Source organism: Chaetodon trifascialis, chromosome 13 (assembly GCF_039877785.1).
Source record: "Chaetodon trifascialis isolate fChaTrf1 chromosome 13, fChaTrf1.hap1, whole genome shotgun sequence".
Classification (NCBI taxonomy): Eukaryota; Metazoa; Chordata; class Actinopteri; order Chaetodontiformes; family Chaetodontidae; genus Chaetodon; species Chaetodon trifascialis.
Genome location: NC_092068.1, coordinates 3627253 through 3652850, shown reverse-complemented (window position 1 = coordinate 3652850; position 25598 = coordinate 3627253). Strand labels below are relative to the sequence as shown.

At 39.9% G+C, this 25598-nt stretch overlaps 1 protein-coding gene across 1 annotated transcript in view; it reads left to right on the top strand.

Moving 5' to 3' along the window:
* The first annotated feature begins 579 nt into the window (after positions 1 to 579).
* atp6v1ba (ATPase, H+ transporting, lysosomal, V1 subunit B, member a) overlaps positions 580 to 25598 on the top strand; it is a 42134-nt gene continuing 17115 nt past the window's right edge. The window contains exons 1-6 of the mRNA XM_070977658.1: positions 580 to 943; positions 21498 to 21553; positions 21805 to 21903; positions 22182 to 22275; positions 22907 to 22984; positions 24097 to 24236. Of these exons, the coding sequence (XP_070833759.1) occupies positions 835 to 943; positions 21498 to 21553; positions 21805 to 21903; positions 22182 to 22275; positions 22907 to 22984; positions 24097 to 24236 (576 nt within the window). The 5' untranslated portion in view covers positions 580 to 834. The remainder of the gene's footprint in view (positions 944 to 21497; positions 21554 to 21804; positions 21904 to 22181; positions 22276 to 22906; positions 22985 to 24096; positions 24237 to 25598) is intronic.

Sequence of the window (25598 nt, the reverse complement as noted above, 5' to 3'; positions counted from 1 at the left end):
CAGTCTCTCTCTCTCTCTCTCTCACACACACACACACACACACACACACACACACACACACACACACACACACACACACACACACACACACACAGTGTGTAACATAAATGTGTGCAATCACTGAATTAACTGTGGAATAACCTTGCTAGATGCAAGCTAGCCTTGCTATCAAGCTGAGCTTGTGACCATTCATTGTATTCAGGTGTACTGATACGATCACAACTAAGTGTTGCTAACTTTAACAAATCTAAATAAGCAAAGCTAAACTCTGTATGCCAACCCAGCAACACCTGCAGTTAATTTGAAGTAAATGTAGGCTGACATCTGATTATGGTAGCTTGTGAAGTGTTGCCCATGTTGCAATGGCAATTAGAATCTAAGTGAGTTTACAACAAATATGACCTAAAGCTGGCTACACAAACTACCACAGCTGACTTGAAAAGCCACTCACTTCATCAGCTTACCATTGAGTGTGCTGGGGAAACATTGCAAATGTTCACTGCTTGGAGCTATTACTTGCACTTATTTCAGCACTCTCGGACTACAGTCTATGGTCTATAGAAGTGTCCTAACTGCAATACTGAAAGGCGCTGTTAATCCTGGCCACTTTGGGTTTGACGTCGACAGAGTGCGTTCGCTGTGACTGAATGAACAACGTGACTTTCCGTCGCCATCCTAAAAAAAATGCATCGGCACCATCCCTTCTCTTTCGAACATCCGGTTCCTCTGTGTCATATGACCAGCGCTCTGCTGTCATTTTTGTTATTCAGCACCAGTTAGCAAAGCACATCGACTAACTTAAGCCTTTTCAGGTTTTCTTTTCTTTATCCGACGATGGCGACATTGGTGGCAAACAGGGCGATGGACGTCAACGGCTTGGCAGCGGCTGCGAGGACGCACACCCAGGCTGTGACCAGAAATTACATCTCTCAACCCAGGCTAAGTATGTAACGTTAGCATGCTGCTGGAGATAGCTACCGCTATAGCTAGTGGTTATCAAGGTTGTTGTGCTGCATTCACTTGCAAGCAAATGGTGAGGAATGCGACAATCTAGCGGAACATGGTGTTTTTTTCTAAACATTGAATAATTGCATATACATACAAAATACCATTTATGTTTAGCGTGGTCTCAACTGGATGTATGTATTAAAATTCAGTATTACCTTCCTGGATCAGGGAGTTGGGTGACCGATTTCAATAACGTTAACTTCTTATTCAAAATTTTAGGAACACTTTCTCTCCCGTAATAGTAATATTAAAAATAATACTGATATTTCAGTAACAAGCCATAACCATATGCCTGGCACTGTTGGTTCGTAAGCGTATGCAAAATGTGCGCAGACTGACAGTCTTCAAGAAGAAATCTGCTGTCACAACTTTGGATATAATTTTTATCCCTAGTACACGGGAACGCAGCATACGTAAATGTTAGCAAGCTAAGAAGCTACAAATTGGGAATCACGATGTTAAACAAACTAGCTGTTTTTCTTCGCAGCCTGTGAAATGTGGGACAAGGTTACAGTTAAGTAGTTTAACTGCCATCACCCTTTCCCTTAAATTACATATGTGTATGTATTATAAAATTAACTACATTTATGTATTCGCGTCAAGTAGCACACCAGCTAAGCCAGCATGCTAGCTGTAGCTAACGATGACCAGTCGGGCGCAGAGTCCATAACGATTTTAGCTACAAGTAACTTAAATCGTATCGCACTGTTTTAGCAACCATACTAAATATAAGTCGTATGTTTATTTCATATTGGACAAATGCATCATTGTCACTGTTTGATGACTTGCGTACAAGCACAGCTGAATGTCACTAGCGCAGTGGATTAGCTAATACTGCAAACAGTCAGCTGACTCGGATAGTAGCCAGATGAATGAACGAGACGTCGTTCAATTCTGTTTGTTGTATGTGTTGAATTGAGATCTGAACATTGAACGTGAGCTGTACTGCCTTTGGTGCGTCCGTACCTCCGTAAAATTACTGTGTGGCGTTATAATATATGGTTTGCTTCGAAATATTGGTAGCTTCAGTATGCTGAAGCATAAACTGGTGACACATGGGCTGATCTCTCATGTGACACGATCACATGAGTGTTGCGGCCTGAAGTGTTGATGAAACCAGAGAACCACCAGTTTCTGGCCTGATGGAATGAAATATGCTTTTCTTTTTCTTTCTTTTTTTTTAGCCACCGTTGTTTTCAAAGCTTGGTGAAGCTTACTGATAGAATATTTCAGAAGATATAAAATCACATTGGTTTACTGACATTTTTTCCCATGGTTGTTTAATAGAATCTGTTATTTTTGTGTGGTTGTATGTCTTGTGCAGTTAAATTTAAATTTAAATTAATCTATGAACATTTGTGAGCATATTATTTTTGTTTGCATGCTTGCCTTGAGCTGCCCCTCAAGGGACCAGTAAAGTATTTTGAAGTGAAACTGAATGACATTAAATTTCATTTTCCCGATATAATGGAGATAAAGGAATGGCATTCATTTTATTTCAGGGAAGCAACTAATGATTATTTTCATATTAGGAAAACTGACTCGTTATCTCAGCATTATCTCCATTATTCAGTCAATTGTTTGGTTCATTGAATGTTGGAAAAACAGTGGAAATGGTCATTCCAATTTCAGAAAGTTGACGTCTTTGAGTGTCTTGTCAAAACCAAAAGATATTCAGTTAACCTTAGGATAAAATCAAAAAAGGTTGCAGCAATTCACATTTGAGAAGCTGAAACCAGTGAATCTTTCATATTTTGTTTAAATAATTCACTGGTTTGATAAGTTTTGTGATTCTCATGGGTTTTGATGACGTCAGATTTTTAGATGAAGATACAGTATTCTGTAAAGAAAAGGTGCACCTAATTGTTCCGTTATTTTCCTAGTCAGATAGAAGAAAGGCATAATTGAACCAGGCTAATCTCCCTTGGTGACCACAATGATTAGTAGTGTTCATGTGGTGGCCTTATTGTTCATTTTTTAGGCCATGCTGATGACATTATTTGAATAAACACAGTGAGTTTTATAAATAGTGGTGTTGTTTGGCACTTTGCTCTGTGTGTTTGATGTTGAGCCTTTATTCTTTATGCTGTTGAACATGGACCGATCCATGAAGCCAGGTGATGGTTTTTTTCTTTGTGCAAGTGTCAGATAGGCAAGCACTGGCTAAAAGCCTCTTAGCAAACGAGAAGGAAATGACTTAATGGAGCTTGGGCCATCTGAGAGCTAAGCATAGAGGATGCAACGTGATAAAACCCTTGTCCTAAAAACATCTAACCATCCTACTTCTGAAATTCTCTAATTTTGTTGGAGCAGAATGGCTTGCCTTTTTTCTCTCATCAAACACATTATTAAACAGCACCGATCCATTCTGTCAATGAGGCAACAATTCAGAGCAAAAAGATGATCTCAGATAACTGTTAAGAAACTTTTTTTGTGCTCATTCTACATTTACGATATGTGTTGCATGTTGTAAGACCGTGCCGCTGGCCAGAGGAGTTTTTTTTTTTCCTTTGATGTCCCTGTTACTGCTTTTATTTTGGACAGATATTCAGATGCCTGCAGGTGTAGTTGATTTTGGTGCAAAACCATAGACTTTACAGAAATAGAAATACATTATATTGAGTGCCAGTGCTAATGGAAAACGCCTGTTCACCAGAGCCAAGTGTCGGGCCTGCTCAGCAGGAGAAAGATGCTATTTCAAATGGACTGGAAACACTATGGATTGCAGAGAGTACATAGCAAGAGTAGGTTTCAGTACTCTTTTTACACTTTTACAGTAATTCAGGAATGTAGTAACTTCTGAACTGTTTTCCAGAACAGAGTGAGACCATCCTGTCCCTGTTTTAGTTATGACTTCTGCTTTTGTAGGATATGTGAATCACATTTGTTCCAGACCCCATCCAGAGACAAATAAATTAAATACATGGACCATTTTTTAAAGATGTTTATTTATTTATTTGCTTGAGTCCATTTTCCAGTACAACCACAACTTGCAGGCGTGAGTGTCGAGTCTGCGCAGCTTGACCTTTAAAACCCTTCTAGACTGTCACTGTAATGTTGATTTGCTGCCTATGTTGCCAATATTTGCAACATTAACCCACACTAGATTGGACTTCATTTCCCCAAGTCATCTTCAGGCTAAAATGATCATAGTCAATGGAGTTAAAATGGGACTGAGAATGTCTCAGCCTTAAGATGCTTTAAGGAAACAGGGCTGTTTGAAACAGGGCTGAGTGTGGCTACAGCCTTTGGGCTGTAGCCACACTCTGAAAACCTACCTTGCTAGTAGCACCAACAAAGAGAGCATATCAATCATACACATTTGTGTAAACTAAATGTTCTTACATATGCCTAAATTAGTTTTTACAATATAGATAAAACAGCTGCTTTTTATCTAGGCTCAGAACAGGATCATGAGACTGGAGGCATCATTCCATTTTTTTTTTTTAACCCTTTACCATTCCCATGAATACCTGTACAGTTAGCTTAGAAGACCTATTTCAGACAGACCCTAAATTTAATTAAAGTTGTTCTTGAGTTGGCCATGTGCTTTTGCTGTAATTAAGACCCAAAAATTCAATTCTGGGTAGACCTAGCCCCTCATGCCGCAGTTCCAATTGACTTGAATTTTTTGGAAAATGGTCCTATGAATAGAACTTGCTGGGTTTTGACTTTTTGAACACTAAAATGGGTGTACTGCCTTGTGGAACTGAGACACATTTCTATCAAAAAAGAGCAAGATTGGTTAAATAACATGACCACCATTAACAAGAAGCATGAAAATGGCTATAACTCACTTGTTGCTGCTTACAGCCTTTATTATGGGTGATTGAACCACTTGCCTCTGTTGATTGAAAAGGGCTTAAACCTGAAACTGCTGCTTGTGGCTATATTTTACTTTTTATTTTTTTAACGGTATGTGTAGGCGTTCTGCAACAAAATGCCATTTACTGTATCTCATTAAATCTATTTTTATTTAGACTATATTTAGGCCATGTATATTTAGGCTATCTGTAAATATACAAAGCACCAGTCATCTGCCCAATCAATTGCAATTGGTTCGATTTTTACACAAAAGGAGAGAACAATGAACATCCTTTCATTGATGACTCTGATTGTCACTTGCTGGTTGTGGACACGACATGTTGGATCCTAACTGATCAAGTGAGGTGTCAGTTAGCCATTTTGAAATGAACATATTGCCTACTCATACATGCTAACTCGAGTTATAATGGAGAAAACCTGGAAGATTAGCACATCTGCCAGCTAATTTCAAATGATAAACCAGCTTTATGTGGATTATTTAAGTGTTTTGGACTAAATATTTTACTGGTTTGGATCATCTGGACCTTTTCTAATGTAACAATACTGTTTTTGTCGGAGTGTTATCAATCAGTGTTACTCTATGAGACTTCATCAGAAAGTTGCCTTAGTTTTACAGTCATTTGTTTGTTGTTGCGTTGATTGTACCTGCTGTTGTGATTGGTGCAAGCCAGTTCAAGATTCAAACAAATCACAATCTTAGCTTTCCAATGATGCATGGCACCAGTATAGACTTAAACGTAATAACTCTAACTCTGTAGTTTCAGCTGAGAAAATTCAGACAAATTTGACATTTGGACTCAAGTGGCTTACTGAGGTTGTAGCAACTGTTTTCATTAACTGCCTCATTAAAAGAAGAAGAAAGGACGACAGATGGATCACCCTTTGCAACTATGTGTAACTATATTATTTAAAGCCTAAATGATGGACAAACGGGCAGCATGGTGGCACAGCAGGTAGTCTGCGCGCCTCACAGCAAGAAGGTTGCCGGTTCGATCCCTGGGTGGGGCCTTTCTGTGCAAAGTTTGCATGTTCTTCCTGTGCATGTGTGGGTTCTCTCCAGGCACTCCGGCTTCCTCCCACAGACCAAAAACACGCTCATTAGGTTAATTGGTGACTAAAATTGCCCCTAGGTGTGAGTGTGAGCGTGAATGGATGGTGGTTTGTCTTGTGTGTTGCCCTGCGATCGACTGGCGACCCGTCTAGGGTGTACCCCTCGCCCGTTGACAGCTGGGATAGGCTCCAGCCCCCCCCCCGCAACCTCAAAAGCGACAGGCGGTATAGAAAATGGATGGATGGATGATGGACAAACTTGAGCCGAAACATGTTTATAAAGACTGTCGTAAATGGTGAATGTTAGTTGGAGAGGAGTGCTGAAGGAGTTGTCCTGAGTTGGAAAAAGAAGGACTGCATGGAGCAGCTGTACAGCCAGGAAGCAGGATGGTCATAGCAGCATCACTACAGGAGAGGTGTGAAGGGAAAGAGGGATTTCAATTCCACAACTCAGATCATAGGTCTCTAAGATGCTGGAGCATCTACACAGAAAGAGTTAGACATGTATAGCATCAGTTATTCCTGATGAGGAGGGGCCTTCTCAGCTATTCAGTTTACAGTTATTGTCTGAATCTGACTTTCTGCTATTTATCTCAATCTGTGCAGTGACTGCATCTGCAAGTGTTTATGAAGCATTGACACAGTGCATGACAAGGCTAACATGAGCTACATAGGCTAGCATATATGTATCTTCTAGTGTCTTGCCAGCATTATGTGGCTCTCAGCTCCTGCCAGTGGAGATGCGAGATGTGAGGAGTGAGGAATTTAATTTACCATCCTCACCTACTGATGACAGCTCCTCATGACACATAGCATCTCAGCTGTCGAATGTGTAGAAATAACCTCGCAAGAGTCTAAAAGAAAGGGCTGACCATTGATGACTGCTGCTCCAACACTAATTATGGATCTTTTGCGATGCCAGGGCGTCACAGAATATGACTGAAAGAAATAACACAAATACCCAATTAAAATCTGTTTATTACGTAAAGAACAAAATGAATGTGAGGGAGAAATAAAAAATCAATACTGTAATAATAAAAGCCATATTCATTCCCATCTTCATTTGTGAAGGGCTGCAGGGTGCAGACAGTCCGTAATTTTTCAATCACTGGATAGGAATTATGTCCATTGAGCCACTGGAAGACTAAATTTGAGGCCTCTGCAGGAAGGGTTGAGTTTCATTGACTGAAGCTTAACACCAACTCAAAAATGAAGTGAAAAGTGGAATCCTCTGGACGTAATTATTAAATTAAAATCGTACATCTTTAGTGTAATTTCTGTATTTCGCAAGACTACAGGTAAAGATGGAGGAAGTTTAGAGTTGGCATTGATCAGGGAGTGGGAGTTTAGCAGTAAAGGTTAATATGAGATAGCATTAGATAAAGCCAAGTGAATCCTGATTACACCACTGTGGCATAATCAAGCACATTTTCTTAGGCTTTAGGGAGGTCCTGCAGAGCCACAGACGACATTAAACAACTGTTGTCACAGGCTGAGTAGTACTCTGATGACAAGTAAACTGATCATTGTGTCAAATTTGTGGAATGGCCCTTTAAACAACACATACCAATGTTGTGACCAAATCAAGAATAATATGGCATAGCAATCATCGTCACAGTTGTATATAGAGACAGAATGTGTCCTTCATTAGACTTGGTGTTATTTGTTTTAGTATATCACAGAATGAAGACCGGACAGCTGCAGATGACAATGTCCCCATTAGGTTAAAGCAAAACTGAAGGGTGCTGTAGGAAATCAGAGATTTTATTCAGTATAGCCAGTTTCCAGGCATGAAACAGCCTATAAGATCACAATGTTGAGATGGTTTTTCACTACCTTATTGACTTGACAGAGCTCTAAGAGAGGCAGCTATTGAAAAGCCGCTCTGAAACAGAGCAAGAAAATAAACAAATAAAGAGATTTCTCATCAGACCAAGTCTTTTCTTTTAAGAGGCCTTTGTCTCTCTCATGTCAAATGCGACAAAAGCTATTAGCCCACGAAATGGCTTGTCTTTGTTTTAGTAGTGCATTCTGTCATTTAGTGCTATGAAAAGACATGGAGCAAGGCACTATACTTCTTTGTGAAGATTTAATTAACGGTAATAATGTAGTCACGATAAACAAATGTCTCATCTGTCACTATGAAAGTAATTTCTATAAAATCAATGTTATTTTTGTAACAGTTCTATAATCCACATTCTAATTAGGCTTAAGCAGCTAGCTTGTCAGTAGAAAAAAAGAAACTCCCGTGGGTGTTTGCCATTCTTTTCATGAAAGAACATTAGAATGTAGGCTAAGGATTTGACACCGTTTCTGTCTGTTGCATGAACAGAAACCAATCTACAGGAGTAGCACACTTGTTTTGCTGACCGCTCATCATTAATCTCCTGACACTCTAGAATTGGTGGGTCATTTAGAGAAGTGTGTACAGTGTTAGCCCTATAATTGTGCAGGCCTGGTGGGCCAATGGGAATCCCTGCCAGATGGAAAACAAAGTCTTTTTTTAATGCCAAAAATAACATGAAATATCCAATCTCTCAAAAATCAGTGATTTGTGTCTGTGGGCCCTCTGTGAGGCGCTGTTCCGAAACATTCATCAACCTCTGCTTTGTTGCCTGGGAATCTCTTGATGTGATGAGAGTGCCACTACTAGTGCTTTCCTTCTCATTCTGCAGTGGCGTGAGCGAAAGTGTGCTAAAATTTTTCTACGATCATTAATATCCTCTGCTCTCATGTTTCACCGAGGGTGGGATTTGCACCTACATACACATACACACAGCGGGCGGAGCAGAGGGAAGACAGGTGAAGTGAACATAATGTTTGTTTGTTTTTTTTGTGTGGTCGACACTGAAGCTACCTGAGCAGTTCCCATGGAGCATGTAGCTGTTTTTCATAATGATCGATGTAAGAGCCGTTATTTGTGTAAGATGACTCACTGCAAACTTTAGAGCTGCGTTCATCTTTTCAACACTCTTTGCCATTTTTGGGGCAATTTTAGAGTTTCATTCACATTGTCACATTCATTTTTCTGGCTCTGGCACAAAAGGCAAGATGACGTCTCCATCCTTAATCCCACCTGCTAGGGTTCGGCGGTAATCCAGTAATAAGGTATCCTGCGGTATCTGAAAATAGGAACGTTATCAGTTTCATTACCGTCATTAAAAAAAAAAAAAATGATGGTAATGAAACTGATAACGTAATTGTAGCATCGTCATAACAAAAATGAAGTCCACTCTGTTCGATGTATCTGGTTGAATTTTTACTCGAGAAAAAGGTGAAAGTACATGCTAAATAAATGAACCTGAGCAGTTTTAACACAAGTATGTCCACACGCTCATTTAGGCACATCTGGGCAGAGTACCGTTATCTCATCCAAGCAGAGAAACTCCTCTGTTGAAAACACTTTTTCAGCCTTTTTTCTGCTCGCTATTGTTCTTAGCTCTCATAAAAGGAGGAAATGCAAATTTAGTAAAATAACACTTCGGGCTGCTCAGCAGAGTCCTCTGTGAGCGCTCTGCTCATTCATGAGACGGAGCGGTGAAACTAACTGCGTGGTTACGCCGGTCAATAGCTCAGCGACCCGCCCACATTCACCATAGAAACACCAATGACGGTCCAGAAGGAAGTAACCCCAGAGATAGGTTATTGCATGAAGAGCGCTCCCTCCACTCTAGAAACCCCCTCCTCTTCATGTAAACAAGCAGGACCTTCGTGATTGATCTCAAACTAACACAGAGTCATAGCAACGTTTTTCGGGCAGCAAAGGTAAGACATACTTAATGATTTAGCAAAGTTATTTTTCTGCTACTCTTTGGCTGCTAGCTCACCGAGTTTTTGTCGCACAGTGAGGAGGCAGACATCTTCGTGACTCTCTGCTTTCATATGATACTGGGCTTTTGTGGTTTGCATGAAGTGGTGAAATCAGCAGATGCGGTACTGTTGACGTGTGCTATTTTCGTGTTTTCGTTACATGCGCATATAATTTCTTGGGGTATGAATTATGTTTCGTTTGGGTGGCAATGCTTGGTAGAGGCTTTTAGCTGAGCTTCACCCCGTCATTCTGGTATGCTACAAGTTAGGATTGGTGCTTCTTAATGTGAACACTGACTGTCTGAACTGTGCGCATGCTCATGCTGCCCTGCAAAGTGATTTTCAGTTAGTCACGGTAATACCGTGAAAATGTGGGGAAGTTTTGATGGTATCAAAATTTGGATACCACCCAACTCTATCACCTGCTAACTAGCTGTATTGTTCTGGGGCCTTGAAGGTATACCTCTACTTCCGGAAATGCATGCAGAAAGTGTTGGACTGAGACTGTAATGTCTGAGTTGTGGAATGATGTTGAATTGTGATACATAAGGCAATATTATGAAGCAAAGATTGGCATGGACCTGAAATTTCAGGTATGTTAGGCTGCCATGAATGAACGAATGTAGGGGAAACAATAAGATATTCTCATTTACGAATATTTAGGTTACATCTCTGAAGTCCCCCTCAATAATAACTGTGGGCCTCTCAGGTTCACTACACCACACATTTTGGTCCAGGCAGCAGTTCCTTGTGAAACTACAGCCAGCCTTGGATACCAAAGGGTATGTGATTTTATATGAATCTGGCTGTTTGTACTGTGTTGCCCTACGATCGGCTGGCGACCGGTCCAGGGTGTACCCCGCCTCCCGCCCGTTGACAGCTGAGATAGGCTCCGGCCCCCCCGTGACCCCGAAAGGGATAAGCGGCATGGAAAATGGATGGATGGATGGATGGATGGATGGATGGATGGATGTTTGTACTGTATTTGTTGGTGATTTATTCTGAATCTATAGTATTACATGAATTTGGACATCATTATTTTTTAATATATGAATGTCAATTGGTCCATGTCCTGTTTGTGTACATTGAGAGAAAGGCTTTAACTTTGGGCCTGGGGCCCGTTGCACAAAACTAGGATTAAGACAACCAGGATAAGTGACTGAGCTGAGTTCAACCAATCCAAAACATGAGCGTCCAGGCTTAATCGGTTGCACAAAGACCAAGCCAGGAGGAGCAGACACGCATTCAACAAGCCAGGTGAAACCTATCCTGGATAAGTATGTGCACGCAGCTTCCTCAAATAGACACCGCCATCGATCACAGATTCACCGATTCACCATGGCAACTAGAGCGGCGTACTTTTCCCCGTTGGAGGCAGAAGTCCTCATAGAGGCTTATAAGGAGGTGAAGGACCAAATTAAAAAGAAAGGCAACACCGCCACAGTTATAAAACAACGAGAGAAAGCGTGGCAAAGTATTACAGACTGCCTGAATGCGTAAGTAGCGCACAAATACCCACTCACTGCTCCGCTGAAACATCACAATTACAATCCAAATAATTGATTAACATCTCTGAAACATCTCCGAAAACTCTGATTATAAAATTGTAAGTGAAATTGTGTAAATGTTACTCCATCAGACTGTGTAACTCCTTGTTATACCATGTTCTGGGTGAATACTCGATTCTGATTGGCTGCAGGGTGTCCATTAAAAAGTGTTGTAGGACACCTATAAAAAAAGTTCCGGTCAAACAGCCTGATTGTTCTAAATTATTGCGCTGGCTCAAACGCTAGTTGGTAACAGAAACTGTCTTACTTACTTTACTTACTATCTTACTTGCTACAGAGTGAATGGTGGATAATATTTATAAAAACGATTTAGGATAGACTTACTTGCTTGATACACATTTAATGATCAGAGTGAATGGTGGATAATATTTCTTGCAATAAAAACGATTTAGGAAACTATCTGTGGATTTTGATTCTTTGAAACAAAATGTCGCATCATCCTCTGGACACACACAAGCGGTAAGAGGTGCACTTGCCCTCTGAAATGATACTTTGTATCACGTAACATAACGTTAAGCGATCATCTCACTTCCCTCCACTGATTAGGTCTAATATAACAGCTGCGGCCGACCGAGCTACAGGTTCTGTGGCCAGAGCCGGTTACCTTGGCAACGCGTCACAACGAGAGATATTAAATAGTCCACTCAGCCGCTTCTTGTGGAAAAACTTACGTTTTTAACAGTAAAAAAAACAACATTAACGTATTAATAATTGATTTAATATTTATTTCTTTCGTAAGTGACCATGGTATAAGCAGATCTTCACGTTGGACGGTTCACGCCTTCGCGTCGTCCATTCATTTCTGATAATGGACACCTCGTCGGGCATTATCCCTTACATAATTTCTCTTTGGGATAAATAAAGTTGATCTTATCTTATCAAGTTAGATTGATTTGGCCTCTTACGTTTGTGCTGTACACAAGCTTGCAGGCTCCTGCATCCATTCATTTGTCTGTTCATTTGTTGTGTACGATTTGTCCTGCATTTATTTCAGTGTGCAGACATGTGGGGTGTATTATATACAGACCTTTGAATGTGTATTTATTCTTGTGTTGTATAATATGCTTTGATTCTGTGCTTTCTATCTAAGGAACTGATGCTTTGATTTATCCTTATTCAATAAAGGATCATGTTACTCTTTGATGTGTATTTATATTTATATTGGATGTGTATTTTATATATAGTCTATGGGAAACTGTCTATCTGATGATTGCAACATCATCTAAAATCATCATTCATCTACAATGATTGAAATTAATGAAATTAATTAAAATTGAAATTAATGATGCTTATGTTTTGTGTCAATGTTTAAATAATGACCGTGGATCTAGTTGAATGTGATGACAATGTGTAGTGGGCAGAGGAATAACTATTGGTTTCCATTTGTGATGACTGCTGACTGAGATAAGGGATGAGATTAAATAGATCCTGGAACTTAGCCTGGTCTGGAGCAGGCTAGCTCCACAGAATAAATCTCCATGGTAACTTATCCCATAACATATCCCACTTTCCGCTATCCTGCTTTTGTGCAACCGGATCACGGATAAGTTGAACCAGGATAACCAACATATCCCGGCTTAATCCCTTATCCTAGTTTTGTGCAACGGGCCCCTGGTCTTGATGTGGAAATATATTTAAAAGTTTTTTTACAATGAATTCCTTGTGTGCCACAATATTACTCAACCACAGCAAATGGCTGTAAAGTGTTGCTCCTTCAAAGCCCATGCTTCTAGCTATTGTAAACAAAGTACTCCGCCACCTGTGTAACGAAGCTGTTGTTTTAATGAGCTGCTCTTCTGTATAGACAGCATAAACTACCTGCCAGCAAAAGGCTCTGCAGACACTCTCCTCACAAACGTGCTTCTGGTTCAAGCCTGATTACATTTCCTCACAATCACTGCAGTAAGGAAGGGAGTCCTCTTTATATGGAGTACCAGCATACCTGCGGGGTTAAAAGCCCCTCTTGTTTTGTATGTGTGTCAAAACCAGGAGCAGGACTGTCAACTTGTCAAAACATAGATAGGTTGGCAATTGGTTGGATAGACGTGTGTCTGTTCTGGCTGCTGTTTATGACCCCACATGATTTTAAAATGCTTTTATTTGGTAGAAAAGTTGTCATTTGTTAACAAACAATCTGACTTGGCCTTCATCTGTTTTTTGGTTCATTTTAGTTGCACAGACTTTTTTTCCCAATGTTAAAAGCACAAAGCACTTTCTGCAGGCTGAAAACTTAATCTTCAGTGTGTTTTGGTGGAAACATAGCAATTGTTCTTTTTCACGACACAAATAGGTGGAAAATAGAACAGATTGTCCTGTCTCGAACTCTTGTGGTGGCTCGTGTTATTGTATCACGTTCTGTCACATCGAATCTTAAGGACAGTGTAGTTGTCAAGGTATGTATAAAAGATGAATGGGTCATTACTCCACTGCATAGCATGCTCTGCACAGCAGTGCAACACTTAAAAGCTCAGTTAGCATAGCAGTGATTGGGCAGACCACTCCCTCATCTCCCCCTCTCACTTTCACAGATTGTCAGTCTGGGTGATGGAGGCACTGGGATTTGGTGTGTTGTTATTTAGCTAATGTTTTATGTCTTTTCAAGGTTTGTTTATATGCCTGCATTATTTATATATAATTATATTAATGTAATGCTTAATTTGAAATGGACTGGAATTTCTTATGCATATATGATTAAGGTTAGCAGTAAATAACGGTAACTAAATGACCTCTGAGCATGTTAGCTAACGTTATGTAATGTAATCTACAGTTTTTGATATGGTGACCAAGTGTTAGATGTATTAACCAGAGTCAGGCACCAGAGAAATGGGATCGCAGACCAAATGTTGCTTTTACCCCAGCACAGATTGCCTCATTTATTTTTACGATTCTTTGTTTTCTGATGATCAGATTTGTCGTTAAGTTTTTCTAAAAGTTTCTGTTGCAAAAGCCTATGCCTTGTTTTTATAGTTAAAGGTTAGTCTATAGTCTAACAAAGCACAATAAATAATCAGCGTTTGTAAACATTTGTGACATTTCCTTACCATTTGCTGTTATTAGCCCAGTTTATCATCATAAAGCTCCCTCCAGATTGCAATAAAAGGAAGGGGAAAGGAATGAAAAATACAAATTTTGTTAACATTTATTTAGTCTAATCTCAATTCTGTCAATGTACACTTCACTTACAACACAATACATATAACTGTATGCTGTCTAAATGGGGAAAATCTTAATTGCTCAAAAGTCACCGTCAGAACCACAGGGTTAAAAGATGAGAGTGAGAACGTTGGATACTATGGATTGATCTGATTGCTTTCTTTGGAATATTAATTATATATCATATTATTTTACCTGTAATCCAGAAACACACCATTTCCATGGTTTGGCCCTAGGTTTTCAATTTGTAATCCCTGTTTCAGAAATGATGATTTCTGAGTGAAATTGATGCTGATTTGGTGGATCAGATACACGCCAAATTAAACACAGACTAAAAACTCTGTTCATTCACTGTGTAGCATCAGGGAAAAATAGATTGCCTCCCCTGAACACATCGATAGTGAGTTCACTGTGTTCTTTCGGATTTTAATACAGTACACTTACCTAGCAACATCACTGGAAATTCAATATTACTGGATGTGCATACAGCTGAGTCGCAAATCACATCTCACAGAAGCTTTTAAACTATGCTTACATTCATAGTTAGCTAACACTATGCAGTAATATCCTTTGAAATTTTAAAACACACATGAATTAATATTTACACCGGACAGTGTTCAGCTGCTTGTGCTTATCACATGACCTTATGTGTTAGCTTGTGGGTTAACTGTTAATGTTTCTACAGTGTAGGAAATCTTGAGCTACTGTTGAGGTCCGGCTGATGACGAGACACGGGGAAACATGAGTTTGTTTATTTCCTGCCTCACGTAGTTTTAAATGAGAAAGTCCACAACTTTCTTTTAAGTTCAAGACGGGACATGCCAAACTAGCTGTGTGGTAGACGGGACATTAAATCCACACCTTGGGACATCCGTGGCAGTCTGTTTGGCCTTGGTATTATTACTGTCCTGTGAGTGCGGTTGAGAATTGTCCATCATAGTGTTTCATATTGCCACCATAATGGGCAGTTAATCAGATTACTTCATACCAGTTCCCAGAATGACCCTGGGCGACTGGGGGCTTCAGGGTAGTTGTCTGCTTTGCCTTTGATTAGACATCTCCAGTGCCTCAACAGTATGGAACATATTAGCTGTTCCCATCACTGCATAATCCATTCAAGTGTTGGTGAAATTCAAGGTATTCTTGCATCTACCATCGTACCTTTTAGCAAACTCCTAGAGATGCAGATCCAGCTTGTTTGTCTGTGGCATGTTGAGAAAACCTGTTGTTTGCCAACTGCCAATAAACCTCGAAGAAGAGACAAAACCAGTTGCCTACATAGAAAGGTCTTCAGGATTTTTTTTTCACATTATGGGATTATCTGGGAAGATGGCAACAGCGGAAATGTTGCGGAATCTCCTTGCATTTATATGTGAGGATATTGCCCACTGGCTTTGTTTTGGTGGAAGCATTTGGGGACATGAAATGACAAAATGCCAAGTTGCACCACAATCTCAAAACGTATAGTACAGTTGTATGACACCATAAAAATAGATGTATAAATTTACAAATTAATTCAAACAAATTACGTGGTGGTTTGATTTTTTTAAAATTTATTTGGAAAATACATGTGGCCTCTAATGTAATTATCAACATCTTTTACACTGTTGTCGCTCTGTGAAGGGATCTGTCCTTGGCCAGTATATGTAGGAACGATCACAATGACCAATAAAACTCAACAAACATGCTATGGTGTATACATTGAGGTAGACTTGGAAAATAAAAGCTGCCCTTGTGATTCTTTTGTGTTTTAACCAGCTGCTGGAAGTGTAGAGAGGAGGGTAAATATATTATGACCTGTAGCATAGCTGCACAGATTTGTTTGGTGCCCTGTGATTCACTGTATACTAAGTACAGCTTTGATATTAGTGTATAGTTACCTTCAACCATCAACTGTCAAAGTTACAGTGACAACATAGAAAAAAGGGCTATAGAGTGAGTCTGAGGCTTATAAGTAATTTTATCTTGTTGAGGGCTGGTTGTAGGTTGGAGGCAATTAGCATTCCCATGTCCAGTGGGGTTGTGGGAATCCCTTGAAGTAGAGGCTAAGACATGATTGTGAGGCTGCACATCACAGCAGCCACTGCTTTGTAGCGCTCATTTATTGTCAGAATGATGATGCGCCCCCATCTCCATCCCAGCTCTGACCCCCTCCCACTCCCCTTGAGTTCCCCCCTCTTTCAGCTGGGAAATTGAATTGTGTTGGAATGCTCTGTGCCTCTTTTCTCTGGCACTTGAATGGGCTCTTTAGTATTTCACACCAAGGTGTCCTTCAGGGTGCGAGGTCAGGCTACCAAAACAGCTTCTAGTGGCGGATTAGGACCAATTAACATCTTTGTACACAAAGGGCTCTGGCAGCTGAACAGGCTGCAGGGTGACCCACACTGCCGTTGCATGCCAAGCCAGGGGACTGCTGCACTTGAGCTGAAGTAGCAAAAGAGGGGTGGAGAAAGTTTTCCAAACCTAATGGGAAATGTTGCTACTTCACACCTCATGAACGTATAGCCCATTGAGCAATCGTTATCTCGTGAAATGAGAGCGCAAACCACTTTTTTTTATCATCACAGTTACACGTAAGAGGGTACCATGAACTGTCGTCTTTCTTTTTTCTTTCAGATAATGATGGGCCACTATATAGGGCCAGGGTTAGGCTTTTAATCCCTTTGGAACTCTCCATACAAATATCATGCACACTTCAGACTTAATGCCACCAAACGGCTAATAGATTTGCTTGCTGTAAAGAATCAACCTTAAAAACACTTAAAAACTATTAGGAAGTAGCAACTGATGATGTACTGTCTGTTTCATTTGATGTTTTCCCCATTTCTCCAGGTAGTTGGCCACATTTCATCTAGAGCACACCCATCAGGAATTTTGATGCAGATACCAATGTCAGCATTTCAGACTGTAAAAGATCAAATAATTAAAATTGGCCTATAATATTTGTTAAATAAATGATTTCTGATAAAATATTGTGACCAGCATATATACTGAGAGACATTCTGCTGTAGAAAAATCAATTGCTCAGTGCTCTCGTGAGCTATGAAATGACATCACTGTTCCTAAAGTTTAGAATTCTTTGTCATTTCACTAGTGCAATATTTTGTGTCTTAATTGGCCAATATAGCACAAATATAAATGTACCTGCAATAAGATAAACTTGTGCGGCCTGCACAGAGACCTGACAGTAGTTCCACCCAGGACCTTTGGGATGAACTAAAACACAGACTGCAAGTCAGCCCAACATCCGTGTTGGACTTCATTAATGCTCTTATGGCTGAATGGGAGCAAATCCTGTAGGTATCTTCCAGAATCTGGTGGAAAGACTGATACCAGAAGAGTACACTTTTCAGATCACAAGAACCTTAATTTCAATTGTCACATGATGAATGTTGTGACAAGCTATTGTCACTAGCTAGCAAGTGTACGGAAAGTTCAGTTGCCAACCGTTGCTTAATGCTATTGCCTCAAAATTGTGGCATAATAGTTAGGCATTTCCTCCAAATCTCATTTGCTTAATTTTTTTGTCCAAAGAATAAACTGTTGATGATCTTTTTTCTGGATAGCTTTGTTTGTATGTTCCTAATATTATGCCGTGGTTGTGAAATATGGCTTGATGGACATAGCGAATGAGAGAAGCAAAGTTAGTCTAAATTTTTAAAGATTACATTTACCTCTTTATTTCAGTGTTACCAAACATCTACCATTAAGATACAGTGGATTTATAGATGTTTAAAAGAATTATGTAGCCCAATTTTCCCTCCATCATTATTATAGTTAATAGCCATATGTATCTCTTTTGAGACTTGTGTGCAATTTGTAGACTAAGTGCAGCTGTTAAGCCCTTTTATAAACTTGGCCATCATGGACAATCTGCCATTTGAGAGGAAAAAACAGAACGTTGTGAAAATGTGCTGGAATTTTCATAAAAGCATGTTTTTTTGTTTTTTTGCAAGAGGATATGTTTGTGTATGGGGAAATGTCTGGGGTCTAAGCATAAAGATGTCTGTCATCATCATAATAAGAATGAATAATTCTTGGAGCAGCTTTGCTTCCCAAAGACATGAATTTATTTTACCTGTAGATTTGCCTCTGTGTGGTCTGCTGTTTTTTTTTTTATGTTTTAAGCTCTGCTGCTTTATGATCTGCATTGGTACCAACCTGTTGGGCAACATTGGTGTGGGCTTTACAAATGAAATCCCCTGTTGAGGTTCATTTTATATTGCAGTTAGGGTTTTCTCATATCATAACGTTCACAGTAATATAGTAACTGCACTGCTATAGACTGACATCAACAACAAGCTTTGCTGAAAGCCAAAATAACATGGTTTGGTCACAAAAGATCAGATGCACAACAAATCACTATAATATGTAAGAAGTGCAAGAAGACTGTGCCAACAGAAGAGGGCAATACAACAAACTTCTTTCACCACCTGGCTGAGTACGAGCAGAGCTCATCAGCTAGAGACATTTCTAAACCAAAAGAATGTTTCAGTATTTTCTCAGATCATCAAGAATATCATTAGCGCAGAAATACCCTGAAATCACTTTAGGGCCATATCATCCATATCATTCTGCTATTAATATATATTGTAATACAGTACATTTTCTGGGATTTTGAGAAGCTTTTGGTAAAAATGTCTCTTTTGGCCAATCTAGCAAATCAACATACTTCATTGATTCAAAAATCTAAATCTGTGAAGTGGTCTTAGTCATTGATTTTGCAAGATTGCCCACAAAGGCAGAAAGTAAAAGCAAAATAGCAAAATCTGTGGTAGCTGACACATCTATATTGTCTCATAGTGTCATTTTGCCTGAAACCTAACCCAACCAAAACATGAAGTAGATATTCATTTGGAACAAAATTGAGTGAGAAAAGGATGAGCAAATGATCATGTTCAGTTTTCTCTATGTTCAACACAGAGCCACAGCTTTTTTGGAATTGGGGTTGTATAATATTAGTGCAGTTAGCGGAGGATCGACAGTCCGAGGATGGGTCAAATGCGGAAATATAATTTCACGAGAAGCATGGCGTGTAGTGTAACTCACTTGTGTGACGTGATAAATAAAGTACGTTTCTTCTTCTTCTTCTTCTTATTAAACTGTAGTGGGATTCAGTAACATGTTTTCTGCGTCTTTTCAGCAAACGAGGAAAGCAAAGATTATCTGAAAACAGCAGTTGCCCCCCACCCCCACTGCAGAGCAAGGTCTTGCAGAGCAGAGAAATGTGTGTGAGAACTTGAGTCATTCAGCAGAATCTGGGCCCTGAGGAAGGAACTGAGATAAAGGCTGTTTAGAGTAAAACTCTTTTTATTTTGGAGAGGAAAATTTATTTTTTTGTATCTGTGGTGCCCTTGGTTTTTATCATCACACTTGAGCCATCTTTTCTCTTGCTCCCTCAATAGTCTCTGACCCACCCTCCCATCACCATCTCCCACTCTACCCTCACACACACACACACACACACACACACACACACACACACCCTTGTCTGGCTAATAGAGGGTGAAATGCAGGTGTGTGTGGGAAGTGGCTGCAATACTGTAGCACATTGACAGGTTATTTTGCTGGCCTCTGCCTAATTAGTGGCATAGTGGATGCACCCTGCTAAGCTTTAGTGCTTTATGTTCGTACCAGTCTGCTCTAATTTCTGTGCGTCTTTGATATCAGCCCAGAGATTGACGGTTCACACATAAAGAGGAACACCAGACCACGGTAGAAGACCCGGTGGAAACAATGCCGCCACCTTCAGTCACCACCCCCAACCCCTCCAGTCCCATGTCTTTGCATTTTACCCCCCAGGTCTGCAGATGTACAGGGGGACAAGTTGGGGGTGGTGTCATTGGATTTCTTGTAAACTCAACATACATCAGCCTCCATGCCAGCAGAGCAAACGTTACTGCTCCATTCAGAGCATTTGTATGTCTCTGGGGATCTTCTGATGGTTACCAGTCATGACTGTCTTTTGTTTTGCAGCGGACCTGAAAGTAGCTCTGCTTTTCAAAAGAGAAATTGGACCATTGTCTGTATTTTGATTATCGCTCTCAGAGCGCTATCGATGTTTATGATGAGCTACTAAGGTACTCAGCCTGTGTTTTCAAAAACATACCTTTCTCGGTCAAGATGTCTCCCCTCCTCTTTGTCTGGTGGTAATTGTGCTTCCATTCATTAATCGGTTTCATCAGTCGTTTTCCTCCCATGTTGAACCCACATCTCCAGCATCAACAGAGTAAACTAAACTACTAAATACTAAAGTAAATCCAGATGTGACAAACGTGCCTCTCATGTGACATTCTTTTAAAAGAGGAATCACAAAGAAAGTGTTTGGTGTGAGGCGGATTTCTGATGAAAAATGCAGACTTCATTGTGGATTAATTATGGCAGGTGCTTTACAAAACATACACATCAAAGTTGTGTCAAATTTTTCACAACCTGTTTCAGTTAGCCTAATTTGTGTTTGTGTGTGACTGCTGTATTTGTGATTCGGTCATTGTTAAGATATTTGTCAGCATTTTTATCAACATCTTCAGCACCTTTGGAAAGAAATTACCTCTAATTTATGCGATGGAGATGATGGAACATATGAAGAAGCAAATTGCTGTTTCATCTTATTGATAATGAAAGAAATACACAGGGAAAAGGCAGTGTGCATTGTTTTTGGCGGTGTATTTAATGTGTAGTTTCTTTGTGGTCTGGTGTGTACTTTCAGTACATCTTGCTGCAGTTATTATTGTTTAGTGTTGAGGAAGGCCACGGGCTATTTCCACTAACCACGTCCCTGTGTAATTGTACTCATCATACGTGAGCATAAGTGAATTTCATGTATTTTTTCCTGACATTTGCCTGCCTTTGACATTTGGGGCTGGAAGTGCATGAAAGCTGTTTAAATCTCACCATGAAAGGTCAGCTTATGATTATTAACAGCGTTGTCTGTGAGGAAGTGTACTTATTTCCATATAGATTGGCATCTTTCAGCTGCACAAAGAAATGTGAATAATGTCAGTATTGCCTGCATTATTTTCCTGTCCTGTGGCCTGTTGAAATAAAGGAATGAATGAACCATGTAGCTTTCCTCTCTTTCAGCTTACTCTACTGTGTCAGGTGTAAATGGGCCGTTGGTGATCCTGGATAATGTGAAGGTGAGGTTGCTAAGAGGTTCCGTGTGGATAAAACTTCATATCCATGAATGACTTCTCATATTGCATTTTCTTATATTTGCCTATTATGGAATTCCATTTTATAACTGGCTTGGCAACACTTCCACTCAACATGTAAAATAAGAGTTTTCAGGTTCCAAATACTCAAATTTGCAAGTGTACCTTCATTTTAGTGATATTAATCTGGCTTTTGGGTGGCTGTAGTGTAACTGTGTCGAATCTCTTTCATCTAGTTCCCCAGATATGCTGAGATTGTTCACCTGACCCTTCCCGATGGTACCAAGAGGAGCGGGCAGGTCCTGGAGGTGATCGGAAGCAAGGCAGTTGTCCAGGTGAGAAACAGAATTCATGACTGCTAACCGACATGGAAGTGATTGCACTTTTGAGAGTCAGGCTGCTGTAAAAACTGCTAATATGTATGTGTACCTGTTTAATTTTAACATGCTACCATTATCATTGTAAGCATGTTAGCATGCTGACATGAACGTGTAGCTCAAGTATAGCCTCACAGAGCTGTCCACTGTTACTCTTGACTTGTTACTAACCATGCCAGAGAAACACAAAGATTTTTTTTTTTAATCTTAATGGCTTTTCATGTCTGTCTGTTCAGGTGTTTGAGGGAACATCAGGCATCGATGCCAAAAAGACGGCGTGCGAGTTCACTGGTGATATCCTGCGCACTCCAGTGTCAGAGGATATGCTGGGTATGACTAACCTGATTTTCCATCCAGATTTAGTTAGAATACTAAGTCATAACCCTAATTAGTCCACAGCTCTGGTTGTTTTTACATCTGCACACTTTCCCTTTCATCCTTCTATCTATGTAACACAAAGATGAAAATTTGAAAGCTTGTTGAATGCTGTATAAAGTTAAACTGCATTTTCCTTCAATATGCTTATTTTACTTACATTTTCAATAAATGGTAAAAGCAAAACAGCACTGAATCAAACCTTTTTCACAATGTTCTTGAATGTCTCAATCAGTGTGATTATCTCGGTACAGCACAAGGTTACATATATTTGAATAGCTGTAGAAAGTAAGTCTGCTTTTGTTTTTGAAGTATCATTAATCATGTCCATGAATTTATAATTACTTGTACTTGTTACTTGTAGACTCAACAAGAGCCATCAGAGCCACTCTTATCTGTTTAGAGTCTGACACAAAACAGAATAGATCAGATGTGGTTGGAAGTGTCATCTAATGAATTTCATTTTATCTGATTTTCTTCGTAATTATCTTTGAATTCAACTTCCAGATAAACCAAATAGTTGTTATTTATCAAATGACAGGCTTGATATGTACTTGGCTCAAAGGAGAAAATCTTCCTCTTTTAGGGCGAGTGTTCAATGGCTCAGGAAAACCCATCGACCGTGGGCCCAGTGTTCTGGCTGAGGACTACCTGGACATCATGGGTATGACACAGTGAAGTGCTGAAAAATCATTTTGGTATTGTAAGACCTGTGCACACACATACTGTAGCTATAGGCCTTGCCCACTTCGTTCATTACTAAAGTTCGGAGGAACATGAGGAAATTTAAAATTCAAGTTACACGTATTGGTCACATAGAATTGGTATGAATGCATCAAGGTAGCTCCACATGTTTCCACTAGAAACTTAATTCAATCAGCAGTATACTCAGCTCAGTGAGGACATTTTTGGTATTGCTTTTATCGTTCATACTTTCAAAAATATTCAGTGTTGTTAATAATACTGTTTTTAATGTTCCACATCTTGTGTAAATTATGGGCCGGATTCAACCTTTAAATCCTACTCATACTTTTCAAAACGTTCAACTTTGTCTCTTGTCTTGGTTATGATGGAAGTGAATGAGAGAAACCTTCAAATCCAGTCATCATCAAGCTCTTCCAACTCATTCAAACACTTATATCCAAACGTCAGTGATAAACAGGCCAGCACACCTGGGACTTTGCAACAGGAATTCACCTTTTTCATATCTTCCATTTAGCCAAAGTTTCTCTCACTCTTTCCCAATGTTCCAACCAGTCATCCTCCTTAAGATGCTTCTTCATGCAAATTACAGCCAGCATTGTAATGTAGCTTCCAGCTCACATGTGTTGCATCCTTCATCCCCAGCCCACTGTTCCATGTCTTCACACTCTTTCAGCTGCTAATTCATACAGATTAAAGGCAGCTCTGCAGTGTAGTGTCAGCTTCTCAACATCTAGCTTTCACACTGCAATTTCTGGTTTCTAATCACACTTTTTTTTCCATCCGTTACATTGCCAGTAATTAGAATGTTCTTGCTTATATTCAGGTTGTTCAGATTTATTGCTCCTTATTTAATTCTCATTTTTATCTTCTACATTCTTTACCCTACAGACCTTGTTCCTAAACTGTGAACTAAAATTAACATTGACAGCAACCCCTCTCAGCAACATTATCAGCTTCACAAACAGCTGCAGACACCATTAAGGTGCAGGATGTTTCACCTGCCGCCTGTATGATGAGCAAGGAAGTGTGTCCTTGTTTTTCTTGGGGTTTTAAGCTTTTTCTTTGTTTCAGGTCAGCCCATCAATCCTCAGTGCCGTATCTACCCAGAGGAGATGATTCAGACTGGCATCTCAGCCATCGATGGCATGAACAGCATTGCCAGAGGACAGAAGATCCCAATTTTTTCTGCTGCTGGGCTGCCCCACAATGAGGTGAGACTATCAACCTTATTGTTTTCATTGGCTACAGAAAAAATCCCTCTGCTGCCTGCTCACCAGCATCGTGAAGATGTCTTCTGAATGCCAACAATATGGTTTCCGAATTTCATAATATCAAAACGCAAAATATATAGAAATGAAGACAACAAAATAACATCAAATATCTCAGTTCCTTTTCTCTAATCATTCGAGATTAATGCTTTATATTGCAACGTAAAAGAAAGGCTTCCAACTCAATCCCTGAGTGGTAATCAGTATTAGTGGGCAAGAAATCTAAATCAACTCCACTGATTTTACACATCAGTGTGTGTTTCCAGATGTTGTGTAGTACTACTGCATGTGTGGAAAAATGCAATAGTTGTGTAAAGCCTTTAGTATCTCATGTGATGAGGACATTTGAGGCTGAAGACTTGACTAGACATTTGAAAAGGTAACGAATGTGCGGAGTTAAGATGAAAACAAATGCTTATAACATATGCTGCCCCTGGCACCGATAGGAACAGGAAGATCACACCACACGGGACAACGACATTCATGGGAGCAGAGGAGGTGCTGCTACAGAAGGGAGCGAGTGGAGTTTAGTTTATGCTTTTTTGCTTTGTAGATAGAAAAAAAACAATGCGTTTTTCAGGGGCAGAGAGGCTGGACAGTAGCATGAAGTATCATCAGGCGGTGTGTCGATGCGCCGGTGCACGCCTAGCCACTGCCAGTGTGGGGTTGTCTATAGAAAATAATAGGACTGGCTGTTTTGACATGTGCCAGTCGACTGCAGTGTATTTTGGCATCTGTAGCCCAATCCTCATCTCAGCTTGAGGCTCACGGCTCAAGGCTACATTAGCTGCTGTTAGAATAATACACCATGTCCATCATAAGTCTGATAATGTTAAGTGCTGTGCTACTGACTGACTGCACCTTCCAGTACTGTCTGAACTTTGCTGTTAGATGGTCGTTAGGTATTTCTCTTTTTTTCGTCGATAATAGGTCAAATGTAGTGGTATCACACCTATTATAGACTTCAGTTTCAAGAAATGTTTTAGTAAAAGCATCAACTGTTCAGTCTTATTGTGCACTGATATTCAACAGATGTCATAGCACTGCAAGCAGTAATGCATCATGCAGAGGAGTCAGGCATGGTCATTTCTTCCCTGACACTACATAGCTACAAGACATGGCTGTGGCAAAGATGGCAGTAGATTCAGAAACTCCGACCATCTCCAGGCTCATTTGCCTAAATATAAACAAAGCTTAATCCTTCTGTTTTTCTCTTGATAATAATTTCTTCAGCATTTGACAAACACAACTCCTTAGCTATTCCTTAAACTAACAGCCAAAATACAGTGGGCACAGATGCAGTGC